Below are 15,297 nucleotides of genomic sequence, written 5' to 3' on the forward strand. Positions count from 1 at the left end.
TGGAAAGTTAGATCCATAACAACTATTAGGCTGTTCGTGGGTGCAAAGCATTCTTTCCCACTGGGGAGAAAATTCTTTGTTTAAAAAGGAACGACTGAAGCCGACTGACACTAGTAGTATTCCTAGTACGGAGTACTAGTAAGAGTAGTAGTTTCTACTCTGGATCTGAAGCCTTGTTTTGCTGTGGCGCCCGTCCCATCCGCACCTTCTTCTTAAGAGACCTGCTAGCTTCCCCAAGGATGGAAACGTCCCCCTGGGTCCTGACCTCTCTACCGCGGAACCCTGCGTCTGAATTTCCCCCACGTCGCACTCCAGCCTGGTCTCCAGCGCATCTGTGCCTTCGCGGTCCACGTCCCCACCGCGCTCTAGAGGGAGCCCGCGAGCCGCGCGCCCGCCGCGGATTCATTTTCTGTGAAGCCGCCGAGACCAGGAACCTAGTTCCGACACCTGCAGGGTCCGGCACGCTAGTCAGTGGGGGTGCCTCAGAAAACATGGCCCCGTGTGCCCTCACTGTTTTCATGAACGGCCCCTTGCTCCCTCACAGCCAGACACCTCGCCACCCTCACAAGTGCGGCCGGTGGGACCTAGCTGGGACCCTCCCCGCCTGGGAAAGTCTGGGTGCTGGCTCCTAAAGCGCCCCGGCCAGACGCCCGTCCCACCAGCCTGCCATCTCAGGCCTCGGCAGGCCGCCGTCCCCAACGTCCTCGCTAGCGTCTTCGCCCCGTCCGGCTCCAGGCAAAACCCGGAGCGGCTGCCTCCCTGCAGCTCCCGGGAGACCGCGCGGCGCGGCGGCTAGAGCATGCGCAGTGCGCAGGGCCGGCTCGAAGCGCAAGCAGGAAGCGTTCGCGGTGATCCCGGCGACTGCGCTGGCTAATGCGGTACCGGCTAGCGTGGCTTCGGCACCCCGCGCTGCCCAGCACCTTCCGCTCAGTCTTCGGCGCCCGCCTGCCGCCCCCGGAGCGCCTGTGTGGGTAAGTGGAATGGAGCGCCCGGGGCCTCGGGCCCCGTGGGTCACGGTGGTTTGGCGCTCGGGTTGCAAAGTGGTGATTCAGCACTTAAAGCCGCCGCCGCTGCCCCTCACGCCGCCCGTCCCGCCGGCCTGGGGCCCGGACTGCCACGCTGAGGCCGCCCCAGGGCCCGGAAGAGCGGCTGGCCAGGCGGGAGCCAGAGGCCTGGTCCAGAGTCGGGGACGTCCCTCGGGCTGGTGAGGGACCGGGGCCGTTACCCGGGGCCACGGGGCGTGTGCCAGTAGTGTGGGGGCGCGGGGGCGGACAGAGTCACCCGGCCTGCACCCGGGAGCCGCGCCGCGTCACTCTGCCGGAGTCCGCCTGTGAGGGGGCCGGGAACCTGAGGCGGACTCGAGCCGTGGGGTAAAGGAATCCGGCGACTTTTGGGGGACCGCTTCTTACCTTGCCCGCAGCCCTGCCCTTTCCTCCGGGCACTGAGTTTCCAGGACCGTGTGGAATGCCCGCGCTGGGAAAAAAAAGTTTGTCAGCCTCCCGCCTTAGTGAGAAGAAGAGTGTGGGGTTTCCTATCAGGGGACATTTAGGAGCCGAAAGATACCTCGGGATCCTCTACAGCAGCTCCCTTGTTTTGCTCGGAGACGACCGGGGCTCCGAGAGATGGCTTGATTTCCCGACAATTGCCGAGATTGTGGCAAAATCAGGATTAGGACCCAGGTTTTTTGCCATCCAGTGGCGTGCTCTCCACTTCACCGTTGATCTGCGTACGCTAGGCTTTTTCAGGCTTGTAGTGAACGTTGAATATTTTTTACTACGAATGGAAGAGGATAGGCAGTATTATCTTGCCCTCCCTAGAAACATTATTTGAACCTCTCCTGGTTTTAATCAGAAATAGCCAGCACCTACTAAGTGCAGGGCACTGTGATGGACCCTCTATGTAAAGTATGTGTGTGCCTTCCAAGGAACTTTGATTTGATTGGAGCGGACTGGGATGCCACGGGAATTGAGATAGCTAAAAGGGTGTGTTGATGAGGGTCAGAAGATGAGTAGTATGGGTAATGTGTGGAGGTAGAGATAGAAAAGTGGGGGGTAGGCTGGCTTTGCAAGAAATGGCGGAAAGATTGGAGTGAGGGCTGCCGTGGGCGTAATCCAGCCTAGATATGCGGGCAGTTTGTGTTGGAACGGTGAGCCGATTAGTCTGGTTGAAGCTTTAGAGGATTTCCCTGGGGGAATTAGGAGGACACAAGTCCTGTATTATAACGGTAGAGTAATGCTGGCCTGGGTCTTGAATTCTAGTTGAGATTTTCCCAGTGCGTAGTAGGTAGGGAGCCCTTAAGTTTTTAAGCTGGGAAGTTATTGATGGAACTGGGAGTTTAGAAAAGTAGTTTGGTGGCTGTGTGCAGGATGTCAGGGAGTGGAGAGAGTCCTGAGGCAGAGAAACCTGTTGGGACTTAGTCTTTACTGCCTGTGTTAGGACAGTAGCAGTGGGGCACTAAGAAAAGCTAATACAAATGAATACTGTATGGAACTTGTTCTCCTCTGTTTTCCATTACATCACAAAATCTCCTATAATGTGCAAAAGACCCCTGAGCTTAGAGAATCAGGTGGTAAGCACAGGCAGGATGCCTCCTTTTGTCCTCTTTTGGATCAGTCCGCTTTTGTTCTAAATTCATTACTGATAGGCTAGGCTTAGCTTCATACTGTCTCCAGCATATAGCATTTGTGATTTTTAAAGAAAGCACCAATTTTAAGTTTTATATAACTAAGTGGTTTGTATGTTCTAGTGAAAATTACATTTTCTCTGTAGTTATTAAGTCCAGTCGACCATCCAGAGTTTCAAGATATGTTTTTCTCGAAGATGGAAATTTGGGAGATTCAAAGCATAATGAATGAGATGAGCCAGCTGGAAAGCTCTAGCCTAAAATGAGTGAGTGAGGCTTTTAAGGAAAATACAGGTCCAACCAAAGGGATTGGGGCATAGTTTTAGGAAGGAAAGCCCTAACGTCTGAAGCTACCACATATTCACACCTTGAAGAATGCAGTCAGCCCTACTGTACATCGTAGGAAGAATGTCTTAACCGAGATAGCCACACAGCTATTTGCTGGAAGAGCAGGGATTTAAAAACCCATGTCTATCTGGCGTCGGAGCCTGAGCTCTTAACTGTTAGGTACTTGCAAACACAAGTACTGCCTCTGCTGGTATTTGGGCATTCATTTTCTGGTCTAACCTCTTGAGACAGAGATGGTCTTAAAGCATTTATTTAAAATCAATCCATTTACAAAGTAACCTCCTTGTTCTGTGTTCAGCCATATTTTATAACTTGGGACTGTGTGGAATTATCTGAACTGTTGGGGCACCTGGAGATAATAGCCCATTTCCCTGGCAACAACTTGAGCCACCTGGGCATCAGTCATCTCACTTTGCAGGCAGCCCTACTTTGCATTTCCCTGTTCTGTAGGCTTAGGAAAGAGTGGTATGTCAGTTGGGACTATCAACATTCAAGCTTTTAAACTACTTTTAATCAGAAAAATGCCTTTTAGTAGTGTAAAAGGACAGGGTATCGCTGAGTTTCTTTAATTAACCTGATCCACACATCCTGCCTGTCTTGAAAGTTAGGGTTGAGGCCAGGTGGAGTGGCTCATGCCTGTAATCCCAGAACTTTGGGAGGCCGAGGTGGGCGGATCACTTGAGGTCAGGAGTTCAAGACCAGCCTGGGCAACATCGTGAAACCCCATCTCTACTAAAAATACAAAAAAATTAGCTGGGCGTGGTGGTGGGCGCTTGTAATCCCAGCTACTCGTGAGGCTAGGGCAGGAGAATTGCTTGAACCCGGGAGGCTGAGGCAGGAGAATCACTTGAACCCAGGAGGCGGAGGTTGCAGTGAGCTGAGATCGTGTCACTGCACTCCAGCCTGGGTGACTAAGCGAGACTCTGTCTTAAAAAAAAAAAAAAAAAAAAAAAAAATTAGATTGAAGACAGTCTTCCCAGGATAGGGGAGGAAAAGTTCAGTATGTTTTCTTTTAAGTTCGATACAGGGTTTCACTCTGTTGCTCAGGCTGGAGTGCAGTGGTGTGATCTCAGCTCACTGCAATCTTTACCTCTTGGGCTCAAGCGATCCTCCCACCTCAGCCTCCTGAGTAGCTGGGACTGCAGGCTCACGTCCCCATCCCACAACTAATTTTTGTATTTTTGGTAGAGTTGGGGTTTCGTGGTGTTGCCCAGGGTGGTCTCAAACTCCTGGGCTGAAGCAATCCCCCCGCCTCCCAAAGTGCTGGGGTTACAGGCATGAGCCACTGTGCCAGGCCCAGTATATGTTTCATAAACATTGGTTTCCTTTCTGTTTTTCTGTTGGTATTTTATATCTCCTAAACATGTACCCAGAGGATCAGGCTACCTTTTAGCCAGGATGACAAGGCTAGAGCACTTTCCTTCCACAGGGGTAGATCCTCTATAGATATGTTAGGTTTTGGAGAGCTCTCAGTTGGCTGGTCTTCAGTCTGTCCTCATTGTTCTGTTAGTTTAGACATTATTTGAATATCTACTCTGTAGTGATCACACACTGTGTCCAGTACTATGTAAATGCAAAGATAGCCATAAATCTTGTCCTCAAGGAGCTTTCAGTAATAAACAGTAAACTCCTTTACCTCTGACCCTTTACTAGACACCTCCACTCTTTTTTTTTTTTTTTTTTTTTGAGACAGAGTCTCGCTCTGTGGCCCAGGCTGGAGTGCAGTGGCCGGATCTCAGCTCACTGCAGGCTCCGCCTCCCGGGTTTATGCCATTCTCCTGCCTCAGCCTCCCCAGTAGCTGGGACTACAGGTGCCCGCCATCTCGCCTGGCTAGTTTTTTGTATTTTTTTAGTAGAGACGGAGTTTCACCGTGTTAGCGAGGATGGTCTCAATCTCCTGACCTCGTGATCCGCCCGTCTCGGCCTACCAAAGTGCTGGGATTACAGGCTTGAGCCACGGCGCCCGGCTGACACCTCCACTCTTATGTTTTGTTTCTTTCAATTAATTTTGAAAAACAACTTAGTATTTTTTTTAATCACAATACAGATTACTTTTTTAAAAAGTGGGACTCACAAAATTATTTTATTCTTCTTAAAGAACTGTTTTGTTTCTTTTTGCCTATTAAAGGTATAACTTTTTTTTTTTTTTTTTTTTTGAGACTGAGTCTCATTCTGTCGCTCAGGCTGGAGAGTGACAGGATCTTGGCTCACTGCAACTTCCACCTCCCAGGTTCAAGTGATTCTCCTGCCTCAGCCTCCAGAGTAGCTGAGATTACAGCTGGGACTACAGGCGCCCGCCACCTCGCCCGGCTAGTTTTTTGTATTTTTTAGTAGAGACGGGGTTTCACAGTGTTAGCCAGGATGGTCTCGATCTCCTGACCTCGTGATCTGCCCGTCTCGGCCTCCCAAAGTGCTGGGATTACAGGCTTGAGCCACCGCGCCCGGCCTTTTATTTTTTATTTTTATTGTTTTATTTTATTTTATTTTATTTTTTGAGACAGTCTCCGCTCTGTTGCCCAGTCTGGAGTGCAGTGGCACGATCTCGGCTCACTGCAAGCTCCACCTCCCAGGTTCACGCCATTCTCCTGCCTCAGCCTCCTGAGTAGCTGGGACTACAGGTGCCCGCCACCACACCCGGCTAATTTTTTTGTGTGTTTTTAGTAGAAACGGGGTTTCACGGTGTTAGCCAGGATGGTTTCTATCTCCTGACCTCGTGATCCACCTGCCTCGGCCTCCCAAAGTGTTGGGATTACAGGCATGAGCCACCGCGCCCGGCAACGTAACTTTAAAGTAGGACTCACAAGCTGCTTTCTGAAGGGAAGGCATCACACTCTGCCTGACACATAGTAGGTACTCAGTACATATTTATTGCATAACTTAATTGATTAATGGTCTTTTTTCAGAATGATTTTTCTCTGCAGAGTCCTTAGTTTTGTGATGTTGGTATTATCATTTTTTTCAGTTTAGTTTGAAAATCTTTGAATCTTTTTCCCTCATTGCCTATTCCCAAGACCCAATCCTCCTGAGTCTTTCATCTTAAAGACTCCTAAAGTTTCTTGGAGTGATCTTGACCCTCATCACCATCCTCGTTCAGAACATGATCATCTTCAGTAACATCTTACATCAGTGAGATTATCTCACCTGAACAGGTTTTAGAACTGACTTTTCCAGCCTTCTGTCTCCCTACTAGTTGATTCTTATCATCACTGTCAGATTAATAAATCACTTTTCCCAAGCTGTTGTCTTGCCTAAAGATCACCAGTGGTTCTGCACTATTTCAAGATCAAGTTCAAACTTCTTGACCCAGCATGTAAGCATTCTGTTGGCTGGCCTTAGCCCAACTTTTCAGCCTAACTCTTCTCCAGTCAGACTTACCAATTTGCTGTCTCCTTTTACATGACCTATTCATTCCCAATTCCGAGATGCCCTTTCTCTCTTTTCTTTATATGACTAAATCCTTTCTTATTTTTAGGCCTTGTTATACAGGTCACAAAATTACTCTTCCTTTTTCTCAATTTAATAATTATTAAAAACATTGTGAAACATCTGTTTGAGGTTTATATATTGCTTCTTGTTTTTCTACTCTCTTATTTAATATTGTACAAGCCCGAGTATATAGGACAAAGAAGAAAAACAAAACACCTGTGTACCATCTACTTTAGGAAATAGAACATTTCCAGCAACTTTGAACCTGTCTGTGCTCACCTGCCCAGTTGTAACTCTATTCCTCCCCTGTAGAGGTATTATTATTATTATTTTGAGAAAGAGTCTGGCCTTGTTGCCCAGGCTGGAGTATAGTGGTGCGATCTCCGCTCACTGCAACCTCTGCCTCCCGGCTTCAAACGATTCTCCTGCCTCAGCCTCCCAAGTAGCTGAGACTATAGGCGTGCACCACCGTGCATGGCTAATTTTTGTATTTTTAGTAGAGATGGGGTTTCACCACGTTGCCCAGGCTGGTCTTAAACCCCTGACCTCAGGTAATCCACCCACCTCAGCCTCCCAAAGTGCTGGGATTACAGGCGTGGGCCACTGCACCTGGCTGTACTGTTCTATATTTGGATAACAATTTCCTTAGTTTTCTTTATAGCTTTATCACATTTAATACTTCTTAGGTAGTATATTGTTTAGTTTTATTGCTTTTGACCTTTAGTACAAACTTTTCTTCTCTGAGTTACTTTTTTTCATTTAACATTCATTTAACATCATTCATAAAGATGTATGAGTTCATTGCTGAATGGCAGTCATGCAAATATGCCCCGGTATCATATCGATCATCGCAGACATTCTGTAAGATAGGCCTAATCTGGCCGGGCGCGGTGGCTCAAGCCTGTAATCCCAGCACTTTGGGAGGCCGAGACGGGTGGATCACGAGGTCAGGAGATCGAGACCATCCTGGCTAACACGGTGAAACCCCGTCTCTACTAAAAAAATACAAAAAAATAGCCAGGCGAGGTGGTGGGCGCCTGTAGTCCCAGCTACTCGGGAGGCTGAGGCAGGAGAATGGCGTGAACCCGGGAGGCGGAGCTTGCAGTGAGCTGAGATCCGGCCACTGCACTCCAGCCTGGGCGACAGAGCAAGACTCCGTCTCAAAAAAAAAACAACAAAAAAAAACCAAAAAAAAAAAGATAGGCCTAATCTATATTCTGACAACTTCCAAATGTATTTGTCTAGCCAGAACCTCTCCCTCAAATTTTAGGTTTAAGTAATAAACTTCCTACTCAACAGTATGAGTCACACTGGTCTCCTTGCTTGACTTGCTCTTACCTCAGATCATTTGCACTGTTTTCCCTCTGCTGAGAACACTCTGCTACTAGTAAGATTGGGGAGAACTTGGCAGAGAACGCAGGGTTTGAGCAAGAGTCTTTGAAGGAAATATTGAATTTGGATGAACAAAGAAGGAGAGTTGAGAAAACGTTTTGTTTTTTGGAGACAGGATCTCACTCTGTCACCCAGGCTGGAATGTGGTGGCACGATCAAAGCTCACTGCAGCCTTGAACTCCTGAGGTCAAGTGATCCTCTCACCTCAGCCTCCTGAGTAGCTAGGACTACAGACTTGTGCCACCATGCCTGGCTAATTTTTTTTTTTTTTTTTTGAGACGGAGTGTCGCTCTGTCACCCAGGCTGGAGTGCAGTGGCCGGATCTCAGCTCACTGCAAGCTCCACCTCCCGGGTTCACGCCATTCTCCTGCCTCAGCCTCCTGAGCAGCTGGGACTACAGGCGCCCGCCACCTCGCCCGGCTAGTTTTTTTTTTTTTTTGTATTTTTAGTAGAGACGGGGTTTTACCATGTTAGCCAGGATGGTCTCGATCTCCTGACCTCGTGATCCGCCCGTCTCGGCCTCCCAAAGTGCTGGGATTACAGGCTTGAGCCACCGCGCCCAGCCGCCTGGCTAATTTTTTAAATTTCTGTAGAGGCAGGATATTGCTATGTTGTCCATACTGGTCTCTAACTCCTGGCTTCGAGCAATCCTCCTGCCTCTGCCTCCCAAAGTGCTGTGATTACAGGCATAAGCCACCACAACCAGAAGAGAAAATGTTTTAGATAGAAGGAATAGTATTAGCAAAGGTGCAGAAGTAGGGAAATTCACAATATCAGCAAAGGAAAGTGAAATTTTGTCCTATTGGATGTAGAGAACCTCAGATACTTTTTGAGCAATAGAGTGACATATGAAAGCTATGTTTTAGGATAATTAATCTGGCTGTTTTTTGTAAGCACAGTTTGAAATGCAGGCGGAGACTGAGGGATGAAGAAGGTAGTACAAATGACAGGGAAAGAAGAGTGTCTGCAGAAGACATGTGCAAGAAGGATTCAGCAGGGTTTAGCTATTGATTGGGTATAGGGATGATGGGGGAGTCAGAGAAGCCTGAGATCTTGAGCCGGAGTGACTTTGAGTCTAGGAAGGGCCACCAGGGTAGGGAAAACTCTCGTGGGGGAGACCCAGCTCTGGGAAGTTCAGCTATGTGAGATGTTTGTCCTGCCTGGCAGGTGGCAGGTTTTCCAAAGGCATACCAAAAGAACAGGTTGATTGGGTACAGCAGTGGGGCACAGTCTTGTAGGCACTTTTGGGCTGGCTATTACCCTCAGCTCCCATAGGGAGCGTAGAACAAGTCTGACCTGTGCTGGGGTCTAAGTGGATTCAGCTGTAATGCTGTTGCTGCCGCTGATAATGTTTTATTTTAAAAGATTTAGTAGCTAATATTTATTGAATGCCTATTATATGTTAATGCTTCTTTGGGTGGGAGGTAGTCATCCCCTCAAGCAGTTATTCTTTGTTACAAACAATCCAATTAAACTCGCTTAATTATTTTGAAATGTGCAATTAAATTATTGTTGATTATAGTCACCCTATTGTGGTATCAAATACTAGGTCTTTTTTTTTTTTTTTTTTCTTTGGTACCCATTAACCATCCCCACCTGCCCTCAACCATCCACTACCCTTCCCAGCCTCTGGTAACCATCGCTACTCTATCTCCATGAGTTCAGTTGTTTTGATTTTTAGATCCCACAAATAAGAACATGTGATGTCTGTCTTTCTGTGCCTGGCTTATTTCACTTATAATAACCCCAGTTTATGCATTTTATTAGGAGCTTTGCATATGTCGTGCGTGCGTGCGTGCGTGTATGTGTATGTGTGAGAAACAGTCACTCTCACTCTGTCGCCCCTAGGTGGAGTGCAGTGGTGTGATCAGGCCTCACTGCAGCCTCGACCTCTCCCGGCTCAGGTGATTCTCCTGCCACCTCAGTACTCCCATGTTCCCCAAGTAGCTGGGACTAGTAGCTGGAACTCGGCACATACCACCATACCTGGCTAATTTTGGGGGGATTTTTTTTTTTTTTTGTAGAGACAGGGTTTCGTCATGTTGCCCAGACTGGTCTCAAACTCCTCGGTTCAAGCAGTCCACTTACGTTGGCCTCCCAAAGTACTGGGATTACAGCCGTGAGCCACTGCACCTGGCTGCATGTGTCGTTGTCTTTAATGGCAACAGGAATTCTGTGGGAGAGTGGTGGTGGTGGTGTTTTTTTTTTTTTTCTTTCAGATAAGGATATTGAAGCTCAAAGAGGTTAACTTGCTCAAGGACACACAGCTAATAAGTGGCTTAGCAAGATATGAATTCAGCTGGGCTCACTCAAGAACCTCAGGGGTGACCATTATATTATCTTCTTCCTAGAGGTAGCACGGCATCTTTAGTAGAGATGGGGATATTAAAACAGGGAGATATTTTTAGGAATAATATACATGGTAGTTGCTGATATTGAGTCTGAAGTGATTACTGGATAGCCAAGGGGAGATCTGCAGGAAGCATTTGAAATATGACTGCAACTTGGTAAGAAGGTCTGAGCTGATTTCCTAAATCTGAGCATAGAGTTGAAGACACAGACATGGATGGATATAGGAAAAATAATCTATGTTCAGATGTGGTGGGGAAGGGGCCAGCCTTGACAATGCTTACATTTAGGGATAAGAAGGAAACATAGTTGGAGAGGTTGGGTGTTAGAGAGGTGGAAGATGACATCAGAAGTGAAATAGTCCGAACTTCTAGCCAAAGAGATTTTGGGGAGGATGGAGTCTTGAGAAAATAACAAATACCATTTCTTCCTTTTTTTTTTTTTTTTTTTTTTTGAGACAGAGTGTCGCTCTGTTGCCTAGGCTGGAGTGCAGTGGCGCTCACTGCTACCTCTGCCTCCTGAGTTCAAGCAATTCTCATTCCTCAGCCTCCCGAGTTGCTGCGATTATAGGCGCCCGCCACCATGCCCCAGCTAATTTTTCTTTCTTTTTTCTTTTTTTGAGACGGAGTCTCTCTCTGTCACCCAGGCTGGAGTGCAGTGGCGCGATCTTGACCCACTGCAACCTCCGCCTCCCAGGTTCAAGCAGTTCTCTCCCTCAGTATCCCAAGTAGCTGAGACTACAGGCATGTGCCACCATGCCCAGCTAATTTTGTATTTTTAGTAGAGATGGGGTTTCACCATGTTGGCCAGGCTGGTCTCGAACTCCTGACCTCAGGTGATCCGCCCACCTTGGCCCCTCAAAGTGTTGGGATTACAGGCGTGAGCCACCACACCTAGACTCATGTGTTTTTTTGGCAGAGGTGGGTGAGAGGGGACCAGATCATCTTTAAACTTCCTAGCTTCATGAATCTGAGACTTTAAGTTTTGGGGTTTTTTTTTTGAGATGGAGTCTCGCTCTGTTGCCAGGCTGGAGTGTAGTGGCCTGATCTCAGCTCACTGTAGCCTCCGCCTCACGGCTTGAAGTGATTCTCCTGTCTCAGGCACCCAAGTAGCTGGCACAAAGATTTACTCTTAAATTTTCTTTTAATATTTGTATTATTGGCTAGGCGTGGTGGCTCACACCTGTAATCCTAGCACTTTGGGAGGCCGAGGTGGGCAGATCACCTGAGGTCAGGAGTTCGAGACCAGCCTGGCCAACATGGTGAAACCCCGTCTCTACTAAAAATACCCAAAATTAGCCAGGCGTAGTGACAGGCGTCTGTAATCCCAGCTACTCAGGAGGCTGAGACAGGAGAATCACTTGAACCTGGAAGGTGGACGTTGCAGTGAGCTGAGATCACCCCTTTGCACTCTAACCTGGGCAACAAGAGCAAAACTGTCTCAAAAAAAAAAAAAAAAAGAAAAAAAGAGTTGTATTATTTAATTATTTAGCTGTTACATGGAAGTCTTTGATCTATTTTGAGTTAGTTTATATATATGGTGTGAGGTAAGAGTCCAACTTCACCTTTTTACATGTGGATATCCAGTACTGTTTGTTGAAAAGACTAGTCTTTCCTCATTGAATTGTTTTGGCATCCTTTTTGGGGGTTTGGTTTTTTTTTTGAGATGGAGTCTTGCTCTGTTGCCCAGGTTGGAGTGCAGTGGCATGATCTCTGCTCACTGCAACCTCCGCCTCCCATATTTAAACAATTCTCATGCCTCAGCCTCCTGAGTAGCTGGGACTACAGGCGTCCACCACTGTGCCCAGATAATTTTTGTATTTTTAGTAGAGATGGGGTTTCACCATCTTGGCCAGGCTAGTCTTGAACTCCTGGCATCAAGTGATCTGCCCACCTCGGCCTCCCAAAGTGCTGAGATTACAACATGCCCAGCCATCATCCTTTTCAAAAATAAATTGATCAGAAAGTGAGAGTTTATCTCTGAGCTTTCTGTTTTGTTCCATTAATCTGTATGTTTATCCTGATGCCAGTACCACACTATTTTGTTTACAGTTGTTTTGAAGTCAGGCAGTTTGAGTCTTCCAGCTTTGTTTTTCTTTCTCAAGACTTTTTTGACCATTCTGGGTCCTCTGCATTTCCAAACAAGTCTTAGGATCAATTTGTCAATTTCTGCAAAAAAGAAGTCTTAGGTGGGATTTTAATCTATTTGGGGATTACTGTTACCTTAAAAATACTGTCCTCTCATCCATGAACATGGGAGTCTTTCCATTTAGAGTTTAAGTTTTACATTTCTTTTGTTAAATTTATTCCTAAGTTTTTGTTGTTGTTGTTGTTTTTGTTTTTGTTTGTTTGTTTTTGAGGCAGAGTCTCACTCTATTGGCCTGGTAGAGTGCAATGGCGAGATCTTGGCTCACTGCAACCCCCACCTCCCGGGTTCAAGCCATTCTCCTGCTTCAGCCTCCCAAGTAGCTGGGATTACAGGCATGTGCCACCACGCTCGGCTAATTTTTGTATTTTTAGTAAAAACGAGGTTTCTCCATGTTGGTCAGGCTGGTCTTGAACTCCTGACCTCAGGTGATCCCCCCACCTCGGCCTCCCAAAGTGTTGGGATTACAGGCGGGAGCCACTGTGCCTGGCCTTTTTAGTGTGATTCTCTATATAATCACAATACCATCAAAATCAGAAAATTATCATTGATGAATAGAAGTGAGAGTGGGCATCCTCATCATGCTTGTTCCTGATTATAGAGGAAAGGCTTTCAACTTTTCACTGCTGAATATGTTCATTGTTTGCTTGTCTTCCATGGCCCTTATTGTACTGAAGTACACAATGGAGGTATTCCTTGTATACCTAATTTGTTGAGAGTTTTTACCATGAAAGGCTGTTGAATATTGTCAAATTATTTTTCTGCATCTATTTTTTCCCCTTTTTTCACAGATCCTGCATGTGGCATCTGAAAGCTGTCCGTGAAGAGGGATTTTGTTTTTGTTTTTGTTTTTGAGATGGAGTTTTGCTCTTGTTGCCCAGGCTGGAGTGCAATGGCAAGATCTTGGCTCACTGCAACCTCTGCCTCCTGGGTTCAAGCGATTCTCCTGCCTCAGCCTCCCAAGTAGCTGGGATTACAGTCATGTGCCACCACACTCGACTAATTTTGTATTTTTAGTAGAGACGGGGTTTTTCCATGTTGGTCAGACGGGTCTTGAATTCCTGACCTCAGGTGATCCACCTGCCTTGGCCTCCCAAAGTGCTGGGATTACAGGTATGAGCCATTGCACCTGGCCATCTTTTTTTGTTTTTGTTTTTGTTTTTGAGACACTATTGCACTCTTGTCAGCCTGACTGGAGTGCAGTGGTGCAATCATGGCTCACTGCAGACCTAAATTCTTGAGCTCAAGGGATCTTTCTACCTTAGCATCCCTGAGTACTTGGGAATATAGGCGTGTGCCATCATGTCCAGCTGTTTTTGTAGAGGTGGTGTCTTGCTATGTTGCCCAGGCTGGTCTTGAGCTCTTGAACTCAAGCCATCCTTTCATCCCAGCCTCCCAAAATGTTGGGATGATAGGCATGAGCCACTATACTTAGCCTGTTTTCTACATCTGTTGAGATTCGTGTGGGGTTGTTCCCCCTTCATTCTGTTAATGTGGTGTATCACATTTATTGTTTGCAATAAGTGTGTTGACGTTGAACCATCCTTGCATTGCAGGGATATATCTCACTTGATCACGGTGAATGATCCTTTTAACATGCTGTTGAATTTGGTTTGCAAGTATTTTGTTGAGGGTATTTGCACCAATATTCATCAGTGATATTGGCCTGTAGTTTTCATTTTTTTATGTGTCTTTGTATGGTTTTGGTATCAGGGTAATACTGGCCTCATAGAATGAGTCTGGAGTTATTCCTTCCTCCTCTATTTTTTGGAATAATTTGAGCAGAATTGGTATTAGTTATTTAAATATTTAGTATAATTCAGCAGGAAAGCCATGGGTCCTGGGCTTTTCTTAGCTGGCAGACTTTATTACGGCTTCAATCTTGTTACTTGTTGGTGTGTTTAGGTTTTGGATTTCTTCATGGTTCAATCTTGGTAGGTTGTGTGTGTCTAGGAATTTACCCATTTCTTCTAGATTTTTCAATTTATTGGCATATAGTTGCTCATAGTAGCCACTAATGATCTTTTGAATTTTTGCAGTACCAATTGTAATGTCTCCTTTTTCTTTTTCTTTCTCTTTTTTTCTCTTTTGAGACGAAGTCTCGCTCTTGTCCCCCAGGCTGGAGTACAGTGGTGTGATCTCGGCTCACTGCAACCTCTGCCTCGCGGGTTCAAGTGTTTCTCCTGCCTCAAACCTCCCGAGTAGCTGGGATTACAGGCGCCTGCCACAACGCCTGGCTAATTTTTGTATTTTTAGTAGAGACGGGGTTTCACCATGTTGGCCAGGCTGGTCTCAAACTCCTGACCTTAGGTGATCCGCCCACCTCGGCCTCCCAAAGTACTGGATTATAGGCGTGAGCCATCGCACCTGGCCTAATGTCTCCTTTTTCATCTCTGTTTTTATTTGTGTCTTCTGTCTTTTTTTCTTAGTCTGGCTAAATGTTTGTCTGTATTCATCAAGGTTATTGGCCTGTAATTTTCTTTTCTTATAGTGTCCTTGTCTGGCTTTAGTATCAGGGTAATACTGATTTCCTAAAATGAGTTTGGAGGTATTCTCTCTTCTTTTTTGGAAGAATTTGAGAAAGATTGGTATTCTTTTTTTTTTTTTTTTTTTTTTTTGAGATGGAGTCTCACTCTGTTGCCCAGGCTGGAGCACAGTGGCACAGTCTTGGCTCACTGCAACCTCTGCCTCCCAGGTTCAAGCAATTCTCCTGCCTCAGCCTCCTGAGTACCGGGAACTACAGGCATGTGCCACCATACCTGGCTAATTTTTGTATTTTTAGTAGAGACAGGATTTCACCATGTTGGCCAAACTGGTCTCGAACTCCTGACTTCAGGTGATCCGCCTTTCTCAGCCTCCCAAAGTGCTGGGATTACAGGCGTGAGCCACCATGCCCAGCCTGCTTTTTCTTTTTGTTATTTATTTATATTGCTATGAACATACATTTATGTTAACTTATGGCTGAAAATTCAGTACTATCGTTCTTTGTTTTGTTGCTCAAATTATGATGGCTT

General features: G+C 46.4%; 1 protein-coding gene across 5 annotated transcripts in view; it reads left to right on the forward strand.

Moving 5' to 3' along the window:
* Positions 1-15,297, forward strand: part of LOC105480260 (insulin degrading enzyme) — a 139,180-nt gene that overhangs the window by 16,510 nt on the left and 107,373 nt on the right. For 2 of the 5 annotated variants that reach the window (XM_011738844.3, XM_011738854.3), the window contains exon 1: positions 799-971. The exons of 1 other annotated variant lie outside the window; for it this stretch is intronic. In XM_011738844.3, the coding sequence (XP_011737146.1) occupies positions 874-971 (98 nt within the window). In that variant the 5' untranslated portion in view covers positions 799-873. Of the gene's footprint in view, positions 1-798; positions 972-1,183; positions 1,205-15,297 lie in introns of those variants that run through there. 2 more of the 5 variants (XM_011738886.3, XM_011738870.3) reach the window with 2 other exon arrangements.

The sequence above is a fragment of the Macaca nemestrina genome, chromosome 9 (genome assembly GCF_043159975.1).
Source record: "Macaca nemestrina isolate mMacNem1 chromosome 9, mMacNem.hap1, whole genome shotgun sequence".
NCBI lineage: Eukaryota > Metazoa > Chordata > Mammalia > Primates > Cercopithecidae > Macaca > Macaca nemestrina.